Source organism: Haliaeetus leucocephalus, unplaced genomic scaffold (genome assembly GCF_000737465.1).
Source record: "Haliaeetus leucocephalus isolate CR32 unplaced genomic scaffold, Haliaeetus_leucocephalus-4.0 Scaffold450, whole genome shotgun sequence".
Classification (NCBI taxonomy): Eukaryota; Metazoa; Chordata; class Aves; order Accipitriformes; family Accipitridae; genus Haliaeetus; species Haliaeetus leucocephalus.
This window is the reverse complement of record NW_010972886.1, coordinates 2,035,329-2,048,258: the sequence shown is the minus strand read 5'-3', so window position 1 is coordinate 2,048,258 and position 12,930 is coordinate 2,035,329. Positions and strand designations below refer to the sequence as shown.

The 12,930-nt window shown below is 37.2% G+C and overlaps 1 protein-coding gene across 10 annotated transcripts in view; it reads right to left on the bottom strand.

Moving 5' to 3' along the window:
* Positions 1–12,930, bottom strand: part of REPS1 (RALBP1 associated Eps domain containing 1) — a 66,447-nt gene that overhangs the window by 40,547 nt on the left and 12,970 nt on the right. For 8 of the 10 annotated variants that reach the window (XM_010574623.1, XM_010574624.1, XM_010574626.1 and 5 more), the window contains 2 exons: positions 9,242–9,365; positions 4,723–4,919 (listed from right to left, as the gene is read on the bottom strand). In XM_010574623.1, coding sequence (XP_010572925.1) covers positions 4,723–4,919; positions 9,242–9,365 — 321 coding nt within the window. Of the gene's footprint in view, positions 1–1,823; positions 1,889–4,722; positions 4,920–9,241; positions 9,366–12,930 lie in introns of those variants that run through there. The other 2 variants (XM_010574633.1, XM_010574632.1) reach the window with 2 other exon arrangements.

Below are 12,930 nucleotides of genomic sequence, written 5' to 3'. Positions count from 1 at the left end.
TGGAGATTAATAGAATCTAAGGTACAAAAGAATGGGCTACAGAAGGAGCAAACCTGGACTGTATTAGAATGGGAACTATGGGATTGAAGGGAAGTTTCTAATAATGCTCCTGGAATGACTGATTTGGCAATGACCTAATTTGATACTTTAGGTAACTGATTATGCACACTAAATAGCATGCTGATGATTTCTGACAACAAATGTAAAGAGGCAGATGGATGGATTCCTTTCAGGACATAGATAACAGTACACTATCAAGTTTTAAAATATAAAATACAGTTTTTTGCATAGTGGAAATTAATACCAAAGTGCATAATGAGAACCAATCAGCTGAAAACAGAAGACTGGATGCAGAGGTCAACTATCAGACACTACAATACATAAAATATGACAGATTTGCTTTATTCACAGCTTCTAAGGTATATGAGATGAGATATATCAAGCAGAAGTAGGGGAGTACCCTACTACAAAATAGTATTAATACTGGTGAGATCTCATTTGGAAGAAGAAATACAAATCTAGTAAAATATTTTCAATAAAAACAAATTCAAATTGGATCAAAGGCAGAGAAGGTTTATAAGGATTACTGATAACTACTTCATGAGATGAAACTGAGACTACTGATTGTTTTGCCAAGCAAAACAAAGCTAAGGTGGGATACAGTGGTTTTCTAGTAAATACTTGCAGCATTCTGCAGCAAATACTAAGGACAAAGCTGTTAAAAGAACAACTATTACCTGATCTGAGCAAAGTTAAGTGGGAATTCCCACCATATTTCCACAAATATTCCATTATATTCCTATGAAGGCTCTGGAATAGTTTTCCCCAACATGGCCAGTGTGGATAAAGGGTTGTGATTTCAAGACACAACACTGGTTACTTTTTAATAACTCATTATCTAGTACAATTTCTCATGGTAACAGAGGGTTAGACTCAATGACACAAGAGGTCTTTTCTGTGCTCCTAAACAATTTATTTAATACCAGATATATTTTACCTGGAATTACCTGTTTAATCTACAGAACAGAAGCAAACAGAAACGGACTGCTGGCAAAATCTTAAGAGAAAGTCACACAACTTTTCACATACTTAAAAAAACTTGAAATGATCAAATTTTGACAGCTACAGGTGCCAAATTTGAACTGTCCCCTCCTAAAGCTGCACTGATATGGCAATAAATCAATATAATCTAGAGTGCCAGTATTATGCTTAATGCACACCTAAGTAGATAAGTACCTTCAGTTTTATCTTTTATTTTCACCTGGATATAGCAAGGTTCAGCCTATGAGTATTTGCCAGATGCATGTTTTTCAGCTGTTAGATCCTCAACATCTACTGAATCTAGCTACCCCCCCCCTTCCTGAAAGGGGTGGCAAGCCAGGTGGAAGTATCATAAAGCAATACCTGATCAACCCCTGGATCACACTTAAAGACATTGGAAAAAGTATTTGCTTTTTGGCTTTAACAACAAAACACAAAACATCCAAAGGCAATATGTAACAGACTGATATTGAGAACATTTAGTTACTTGTAAGCTACTTTCAAAGATAGAAAATACTTCCTAACCTCAATACTGCTGCTGTTTCTAAGAAGTTGTTTTCAGTACATTTGTCTTACTCCTTAAAAAAAAAACAAAAGTAAAGCCAAGAAAACTTCCATCTACAATGACAGCTCCTAATTCTACTAGGTGGATTTATTTTTAAAAAAGCACAAGAACACAACAGAAGCTAGATTCTCAAGATTGGCCTAAATTAATATTTTTTGGTAGCATAGCTGCTACTACCAAGTTATAGAGGTATGTATATACACCGTGGTTAACACACCTGTGTCAACAAAAGTGCTTGTATATGTCACATTATCAGCAGAAGTGTTCAAATCTGCTTGGCCTCTATTATTCAGGAAGAAGAAATTATGCCAGCAGAAAAAAAGTATTTTCCCCCAATGTTTTATCTCTACTAGGATGTGCAGTCAACATGCCATCTAGTGAGTAAAGGCATCTTTTATTATTTGGCTTGACTCCTAGAATCAGTTCTGCAGCTTCCATGACAGCTAGGTGTGACTTCAGTCACCTTCTATTAACACTAACAATATTAAAAAGATATAAATTTCTGGCCAATGCTGCATTTACATAACACTTAGCCATTATAAACTAAAAATGCAACCACAAAAATGGCTAGAGATAGAAAAAGGGTATTGCTGAACTTAGCTCAAGCTTGCTTTAAAAGACAACCTCATTTACAGCTACTCTTTGGAAACACAACCTGATTGCCATTTCCTGATGCCCTGCCTCCAAGTGAAGCTCATTGAGGGGAAGTGCCACAATAATGCGTTGATATAGTTTTAGCTAGGACATTTCAGTAGACAATACTCTAAGTGAAATTCTTTTACATAAATTATTTGTAATTATAAGATATTAACCTATGCATGACAAATCTCACCAGTATGGAAAGCTGCACAGGAATGAACCCAGTTTTTAAAGATGACGATTAAGATATTATTTGTATGAAATCATAAGATATTTCAGCCAGAGTATTTTATGAAATCAATGTATTTTGAAGTGCCAGGCATATTATCAAAGCCAGTCAACAGTTTAAGAAAAAAAACAAACAAAAAAAACCCCAAACCCAAAAAAACCCCCAACAGATACTCCATTAGTGAGTTTGGTAACAGCTACATGACAGGCTCTAAGAGTGAAACATCCAAGCTTAACTTTGACACTTAAATTCCTCCAGAAAGAACAATGATCCCTAGGAAAATGACATGCTGTAATTTACTTCTCAGACTTCAGCTCTTCTTATCCTCATCACCAAAAGAGGTGGCACATAATGAGAATTCACAATCTGAACCTCCTTCTATGTTTTATAAATCTGAGTGGTATCTCCAGGTAAAGACAACTGGATCAGCAATTTCTACAAAAAACATGGATAAAAGCTGTATCTGCCTTTTGGAAAATAACCCAATTAGAGTATTTATGTGGTTAAGCGAGAAACCTGGGCTCAAGCCCCTTTCTCAAATTATTTCTAACATGGTGTCCATACCAATAAATATTAGACTGGGACAAGAAGGCTGCTTGAATGGATTCACTGTAGAGTCAGAAATGTAGAATCAGCCACAGAAAATGCAATTTTACAATAGGGTGCAAAATCAGGCAGTACTTCCCTGATGTCCTAGACCATGAATACAGCTTAAAACTGCTGGACTCACTGCTGTGTTGTCCATTACATTTGCTCCAAGTCTGTTTTCTGGGCCAGATCTCTCAAAGGACTTATGCACAGAGTTTATTCTGATGATCCCATACAGACTTGTGCAAAAGAGAGATACCAAGCTGCTTCTATCAGCCAAGATGAAGAAATGAAATTTGGATGCTTATACATCTTTGTGAATATGTGGCTTCTTTATCCAGAACTTGAAGACCTCAAACACCAGGGTTTTTTTTGTTAAAGTTACACCAGTACAGATTCCTGTATCAGATTATAGCTGTTCACTAAATAAACTCAACACCATGATGGAAGCCTACAAAACACTATTTCAACCAAACTAAAACCCCATCATCAGATCAAGGAGATCTGCAATTGTTGATTTTGTCATGAAGCGCTTAGGACTCTCTCAAACACACCTACGCAAAACTAGACAACAACAAGCTATCTTCAGATCTGCTGCCAGCCCTCCTTTCATTACAGTCCTCATCTTCAGTTTGGGAGAAAGGAAGTGGCAGCCAAACATTGATTATGGATGGCCTCTGCTAATTTGCTTTTTCTTTACATTGGATCAGTCTGGGCTATTCCCAGAGAGATTAATAAATGTTTATGAGCGATGCCTTGATTCCCAGAGAGATTAAGGAATGTTTGCAAGTTCCTCAATTCCTTACAAAACATGTCCCAAAAAGAGCATACCATGGGGAATAAAACAGGTCATTCATCAGTTATGCACCGACACACATACACCCAGCAAAATTTAGTATTTCTACTCGGTGTTCTTGCTTGTAGAAAATAATCAGAAAAGACTTCCCCATGGAAAGAGAATGTAAAGACTATGAAAAACAAGGAATTATGGAGGCACAGAGTTGTAAGCCTTTACAGTTTTCATTTATTCAGATATCCTGTAGCTGAAGATGAAAGAACCAGTGAGCAAAAAGAAATCAGTTTTCTCATTATTAGAACACAATAAAAAGCTCTGTGAAAACTTCTATTATTTCTGGTTCTTCTTGTCTCTACTTAACAATTAAATAGCTGAACAATAAAATGTAAAGCAGAGAAAAGTAAATGTGAGATTTTAAAAAAAAGCTTTCTAAATAAAGTATTTCAGATTTAAAGGTATGGGAGCATGTTGAAGGACTAGAAATCCAGTCTTCCATGGCATTCAGTACCACTGTTCCAATGACCAGGAAGCCGATGTGAACTATCTAATAAACAAGGTATTAATATCATAATGATTACAACTTGGTATTTGCTATCATGTCTTACACATTGAATTTCTTTTCTGTCTCAATTCTTTGTCCATTACCATCAATATTTTAAACACAGATTATAAAACTTCATAAAAAAGGCATCCGACATGCAAGTATTTCAGAAGCACATGTGGTCTTCATGTAGAATATATATCAGTGGTTTTTTTTTAAAGAAACTATATTGAAAGCAACAAAGCTTAGAAGTCCTATCAAACTGACACTTATGCAGCAAAGTAGTTGTTAGGAGTTCCATTTAATCTTTTAAGTTAACTTACCTGTTGATCAGTTGATGTACGTTGCTGAACTGCATCATGGCTCACAGAGCCTTTTTTGACTTGTATCCTGCCAGGTGGAGGAGGAATCACACCTGAGTATGAAGCGGGGTTATCAGCATCTGAAGAATACAAGGCTGTGTGTCTTGATTCTTGTTCATTCTTTGACACAACAAATCTGGGAAGAGGGAGGTCCTTTACTGTTAAAAAAAAATAATTGAGCAGGCCATTTACTATACAGAAGTACGATGCTTAAAAATAAAAATGCAGTTCTATTTTGTAGTTAAAATTTCACATGTTCCTCAGTTACTGAAACACTGAGATTGCTGCTATAGTCAAGCCAACATCTGCCAGCTGGAAAAAAAGCAAATACCCTTTCTGCATTATACTTCACAATTCTGCTACCCAAGTTCTGCTTTTGGTATACAACGAGGACTTCACAGAGCTTCATAACAGTTTTGCACTACAACTCTGCATTAAATGCAGTAGCAATCAGATAATCTGGATTTAGCTCATTTTTTTTTTTAATTTTGCCAACATTTAATTACTGAAGTGTGATTTTCAAAATTTATCTACCATTTCTAGCAAATACATAAAATTAGATTCTTCATACAGAATGGTTCATCGGCAAAACAAATACTACAATACGGCAGTATATTTAACATCTTTTAGTGAGCTGACGTCATGTTTATATTTACAACAGATAATATAATCTAGTCATCTTGCAAAAATTGCAACTATTGCTTAAACACAGCTGTGTACATCTTTCTAAAATAGAAGTTAGCTGTTTTACTGGAATACAACTGGGAAAATTCCAGTATGACCTCCCTTTGTTACAAACACCTATAAAGCAAAGTTTCTACAAGATGCTAGGAAGTCCTTAGCTTTATGTACCATGGTTCAGAGTAGTCTGATACAAAAATGAGGCTATGTAAGTCTTCAGTTTTTCACTGCAAGATTTCTAACATTTTTCTGAATCCCAACCACAACTTTCTTAATGGTCCACTGTGAATAAAAATAAATTGCAAATTTGCTGTACAGCTTACTTCGAAATTATTTTTCCAACACAAAACAAATTTACAAGTATGGCTCAAATCTAATTTCTCTTGCTGACTGCTTACTTCGATTCCTTTTGGTACTGAAAATGAGTCAGTGGTACTACCAACTGTATTAAACTATGAGATGAAATTGCATACAGTTTATTACATAAAAAATTAAACATTAAACTGATTTGTATCTGAAGAGTGTCATTTGAATCCATAGTATTCAACAACTATGTATCCATAGACATCTTTATGTATCCAGTACTAAACAACAACACTCCACTAAGAACATAAATTCTTGATTTAAGCCTCTGTCACTGAGCACAATTCAACATGCCAAACAGCTTTCATCACAGGGAAAGAGCATGCAACACAGCCTCTTTGCTAAATTTGTGGTTACCCATCATGTGGAAACACTGTTAAAGCAATTCCTGATGCCCTCCTTGTTCCTAGATGCCAATTTTCACATTAGCATTGTATCCCATGTTGCACTAGCAAAGTTTTCACATAGCTAAACACTGAACTACAGCCAGCCAAAAAGTGAGAAAGTCATTCATACAAGTGAAAATTTGTATGCTTGCAAAACGGGATAACACAGACACTAGAACAGCCAACTGACAGAGGGGAAGTCTATGCAATCGGTTGTTCCAACACGAGGCTTTGGCATGAGATATCTAGCACTATTTCACAAAATAGTATAGAGGGCTCAGAAGGAACACAAAATATTCTATTGTCTTCTTTAAAAATAAGACTAGATAAATATAGGTTTGTTTTGCTGTACTAATTTACTACATGGAAAATTGAAATCTGTCATTTTTACCTCCGTCCTGTCTGTCTACACTACAACATTTGTTACCATTCAGAAATCCCTCAATTATAAATGTGATAGCTGTTCTGAATGGAATTGAATCTTGATATTGAATAAATTAGAAGGTTCTCTGTACTTTTTAGGCCCACATCCTTGTTAGCATTTTCTTCACCAAAAACTGTATTCCATGCTTAGAAAATAAACATTACTTTGAAAGAGACGCTGCTCATTAATTTCTCAACTTTTTCCTTCCAGGAAGGAAAATTTTCTGGGACAGCAAAGGAACAACAGATTTAGAGGTTGGTAGTGTAATAACTAAAGCCAGTGTTTTTACTACACTGGACATCTGAGTAATCAAAAAAGCATGTTGTTAACTAAGAATCAATTGGATGGCACTCGTGTTGGACGGACTTAGTACTCAAAATTTGACTGCAGTTTCCACTCAACTCACATGAAGCAAGCTTTCTGTCTACTGAAGAGACACACAGTGAACAAAAGAACAAAAGAAACAAGAAGGGGGGGAGAAAATACCATGATAAAAGAGTGAACAACATTAAGAAAAATCACTGATTAAAACATGCATAGAATGCAGAACTAAAAAGTAGACATCCTAAAATATAAGCTTTAACTAATTTTAGATGTTTTACTTTGAAGAGAGAAAAAGTATATTGTTTAGTTAGGGATGGCTCTAACAGTTCCTTTTCAAGACCTCGTGGAGATGGACTGTGGGCAGAACACAGCTGGCCAGGCTGCTAAACCCCAGTTTTCAAAGGAAGGTAACCCAAGCTCAGAATCATTTTGTAAGTCTTCAGCCTGCCGTATTTTAGCTGTTTAGTTAGCTGCTACAACAACACTTGAATCATCCTAGGAGCAGGAACTTCACAGACAGGACTGGAACCACTGCAACCAAGGCAACAGACAACCAAAGCTAAAAACAGTTAGGGTAAAAATAAATGTTCTGTCAATTGTACTTGTTGTATTTAGTAGGTCTGGAGCCAGTTACAGAAAATTATTCCTAGAAGTCCAGAAACCATTACAAGTATCTCTAGTATTGTCATGAATCAAGGAGATGTACTCCATTACAGAAGTCCCAATGGCTGCTAATTTTACAGCAACATTTGATATTTTGGAATGAATCCTGTACCTTTATTTCAGTTCCTTCCCTCAAATTTCTTCTGACTTTTTTTTTTTTAATTAGAAAAGCTCCTTCCAGTTAAGGTATCTTGCATTAAAATAAAACCAAGCATATGAAACCCCTGGAAAAAGGTACATACACAGATTTTAGTCTTTGCCTTCTTCAACAGGCATTTGATGAGAAATCCCACAATTGTTACATCAAGTTCCAGTTCTATCAGATATTAAGAGTCAAAGGTCCCTTTTCCAACTTTCTGATTCTAGGGCATTCTTGCTGAAGCTTTAGATTTGGGAACACTCATCAGGAAAACTAGGGAAATGGTTTATAAACATAGGGTGGCTTGTGAGCAGAAAGGAACTTGTACAGTAGCAAAAAGTTAACTGAAACGATGTACTTTTCCAAAAAGCTACAAAAACCCGTGAAAACAGTATATAGTGTTTGTACGAGCCTAGAATAAACATAACTGTAAAAGTATACAAGATGATTCCTTTCTTTTTTATAGCTTTGTCAAATACCTCAGACCTATCAGATTGTTTTTAATATAGTCTTCTTAACTACTGTGTTTAATCTGTATAATTTAGACACAAAAAACTCCTAGAGCTTTCTTTTAACTACTAGCGCATATATATTATCATAACATGTATTCTAGACAAAATCTACTAGGGAAGTCGCCTTAATGCAAAGCTGTGCTCCAGATATTTTTAAGTTGCAAGTCATGTACTACACTGCAAAGGGCTACAGTGGCTTAAACTCACTACTTCATCTTCCTAGGTCTCTTTTCATCTTACAGAGCAACACTGACATGGATCCGCTTATGTCACTCAGAAGGCTACAGTAAAGCCTCATATCAAAACTCTTTCTGCTGTTTGCTGTTCTGAACCATCTTCCCAGAAAGAGTCTTTCTCCTGTTCCTATTTCACTACCCACACCACAGCTGACCTTTGAAAAGTAGGATAACAGGTGTTTTGGCTGATAACAGACTTGAAAGATCTTTTACAGGTCAGGTTTTTCACTAGAAAAACCTTAAACCACTAATCTACATATTTGCACTAAGAAGGGAGAAAACTGCCAAGCCAAATGCAAAGGAATATGACTTTAGAAAAGATGACCTTTCATTTGTTGCAATCAAGGCTTCATAAACTCAGCAATTACAAAATCCCGCAAATGTTGCATTCTTCTTTTTGTTCCAATTCACATTAGTCCTATTAGTACTTTATTCAGAGGAGATAGCACACAAGTTCTCACATTAGTAATCTATAGAATGAACTTGAACCTACACAAGTCAGCAGTAGTTGTTCATTTACCCTGTGATGAACATAATACTTATTCAATAAGAGTAAGGTATTTCACCTCCTATTTATTGCATAGTAAGAATACACCCCCTCACAGTTTCTCCACTTTGTTTTTTTAAGTTAGCAACATATATAAAAAGACATACTACACTAATTTACAAGGTCACTCTACAAGAATCTGTGAACCAAGGACAATAATTCCGCTTAACAACTTAATTCCACCCCCCCCAGTCCTGCGATTTACCTGTATTTAAGCTTTCCACTCTTAGAGGGAGACCAGACTGGGCCACAGCAACAAGTTTCAAAGCAATGTAAAATTGACTTCTTCCAAAATAGCCAAGTCTTGTTGCACCACAGAGCTCCATAATCTGAAACAAAACACATAGTTACTTGTACAAAGAAACTTAAAATGCAAACTGCTCTACAGAGGCAATTTCATACATTTAAGAGCAGCACGCCTTGCATTAAATGCTTGTAACAACTTCCTATGTACAACCTTTCAGTAACAACTTCATGTGCAATCTCTAAATATTACGTGACATGAGTCAGAGTATGTGATTCCTCACAACCAGCAAAAACAACAAGTCTAAAACTTAAGTTTTTCCCAATTATCGACCTTTTCTTTCACCTAGGTTTTAGAGGTTCTACAGAGTTGATGTGAGACACAGTAAGAGAGAGTAATTGGGGTCATGTTCCTGTTTAAAAAAAAACAACCAAACCCCCCCCCCCCCAAATAACAAGAAAGCACGTAATAAACATCCTATGCCATTATTAGCTATTCCAATAACAGCTCTATTGTTCAGCCTCAGTAACTCCAACAGAAAAGGAATAGCATTCAACATTTTTAGTATTATATTCAGATGTAATCCAGAAACACAAAATGAAGACTTTCAAATCATTCTCAGACAAAATTGAATAGTGTGTTACTGATCAAGTTAGAGGAATGTTCTGCACCCAGATTTCTCCCTGAAGAATTTCAGTAACGAGGTTAGAATTTATAAAAAGTGAAAAAGCTAGACAATAGCAAATAGTACCTTCCAGCCTCTTCTGATACAAGCTTGCTATAGCTCAACTTTTAACTTATAAAACAAACCTATAAAGCATTCATTCAGAGCACAAAGAAGTATCCACACACATGCATGGATTTCAGCATTGAAGGAGAATGCAGAACTTCAGGTTCTTCAAACAATGCCAAACAGATGCCATTTCATTTAAGAAATACAACAAAGAAGTGGTGTTATTCCCTTTTCTTCCCCTGGTATTCAATATAACAGAAAGGTGGTTTTGTCTTTTGTTATGAATTCTGGTCCCTCCAGACAGCAGCCATGTATACAAACATACTGACTGCACACCCCTCCACACTGAAGACCTGCAAACTTGAGGGTGCATTCCTGCTTGTGCCAGGTCACTGGTAAGATATGAAGCATGACACATCCCAAATCAGACTCCCTGAGCTCCATGATCCAGACTTTTTATCTATCTAGCAGTCTCATCTAGACTGTAATGTTCCAAATGAGACACAAGGATGCTCTTGGACACCATGGTGAAAGCCTTGTTGAAGTCAAGGTAGATGACATCACTGCTTTTCTCTCCTCAACCACAGTTCTAGTCTTTCCATCACAGCAGACGATGTGGTTGACAAGTACTCTTGGTAAATCCATGCTTGCTAATCCTAATTACTGTTTTCACCTTCATATGCCCAGAAATGGCTTCCAAGCAGACCTGCTCCACCATTTCTCAGGGACCAAAGTGCAGCTGACCAGCCTGCAGTTCCCCAAATCAACCTTCCTGCCCTTCCTGAAGATGGCTGCAACGTGTCTTTCTCCAGTCATTGAGGCCCACCCCTGATCTCCACAACTATTCAGAGAGAAAGCCAGCTTGCAATGACATTAGCTAGCTCTCTCAGCACCCTCAGAAGCATCCCATCTAATCCCATGAACTTGAGATTTCTCAAGAGATCCATCAATCTTCTTGTAGTGCGACTAGTTTCTCTCCTCCTTCAATCCCATCTCCAGGCACAAAGGCCCATGAGACCTTATCTGTGAAGATCAATGCAGAGAAGGCACTGAGAATCTCAACTTCATCTACATTCATGGGCGCTAACTTCTCTCCTCACCATTCCCACCAGAGCTCAGTCATAAGTTCCCTGTTTGGCAAATCTGGGCTCTTGACACATCTGCTCATTTTTCTAACTACTGGGACGGACTGTTACTGGGCTTAGAGAAAGCCATCCTGAAAGATTTCCCAGCTTTCAGAGGACACAGTTCTAAAGGGCAGAGGAGCCCTGCTTGCAAGCAAGTTCCAAGTGGAAAAAGCCAGCTACATTTTCACACAGCAGCAACTGAAGTACATGATCCACAAAGAGTTAGTCTGTGTGCTTCAGCACTGCTGAAACAGGAAACAGACTTTGGTAACTCTGTACAATCAAACAGATGGGTTTATTAACTACAGCTGAGCTAGATACGGCTCACCAAAAAGCTGCTTGGGTATTTCCTTACCATGCACCAGGATTCTAGGACCTCTTGAAAATAAGCTGTTGTAAAACCTGTCACAGGAAGGTGTGGGAAGTTGACAAATACTTAGTCCCAAGGAAGACCCAAGAGGATCAGCAAGACCCAAGAGGATCAGCAGGTCTAGGGCTGTGCATGCAGCTCAGATCCTGCTGGACAGAAGCTAGCTGCATTAAATCACTTGACTATGTCTGCATTATACTTCTCACGTTGTCCTACAGCACCTGTGTCATTTGTATTTTCCCATTATCGTATTTCTGCAGCATGATGTATGGACAGAAGTCAGGGGATAACAGGGCATTTTATAAAGTACAGTAACTAAAAGGAAATAATTCAGTTCAGTTGACTACAATAAATTAGTTTCAATAGGTTGGTTGGACTACAAAAAGTGCCACGAGGAAAGAAGTGACAGTGTAAATTGACAGGTGACAACTCAATAAAAACACTGAGGCATCAACATCTAAAATAAATTGCCTGTAGCCAACTAAAATACTTACACTAAGTTTAAATAACTGGCAGAACTAAAGCAGTGGAGATTCAAGAGACAGGTAGCAATCAAAACCAGTGCAACAGCAAGAACAATTCCTTTTTTAAAGCACTGTATCCTGGAAGACTGATGAACATCCACATACTTGACTACACCCAACACAGAAAAAGCTTGTGGATCCAATGGCCTAGCATTGACAGATGAATAACTGAGCAGACTCTGGAAAAGCTTCTTATGAAAGGAAGCAATGATGCAGGTATTTGGAGGCTATGGAATCATTAGGCAGTAATGGCTTTGGGCAATTTCAAAGCCAATGCTGGACTAGAAATTATCTTGTTTAGAGCTAGTCAGTACTGCCAGATTGAAAAAAGTTTCAGTTAAAAACTGAATTAATAATTAAGCTACCACGGCAAGTAAGTATAAGAAAGGAAAGACAAGCACGGATTCAAAGTAAATAGATATAAATGTAGAAAATACTTACATCTAGTGTATCACAAAAAGGAAAAAGGATACAAAAAAAACCAACCACAAAACAACCAACAGAAAAGAATACCCTTTTGCTGCTGAACAAGTAGCTGTCAAACCCACCCATAGATAGCTAAAGGAGTCCTCTATTTCAAACACAGAATATAACCCAATCAGAAACATGACTGAAGGTGGAGTAAAATCATTAAATGCAAACTTCTAGTGGAAACTCCTCTGTGGACTGACAGCATGCTTGAACACACTCAAAACAGCCTAGCTATAATCTCCTTGAAAGAGGATTTAAATATTCAACAGGTAATAAGCTATAGTGACCAGGGGGGAAAGGGGGTGGGGTGGTGGATAATAACAAAATAATCAAGGGATAGCTTCCAAGATTTATGGTTAGGGCTTTCATCTTCTTAGGAAAAGAGAGGATAAGGAATTCCTTAAACTCTTCAAGGAATGCAGAGC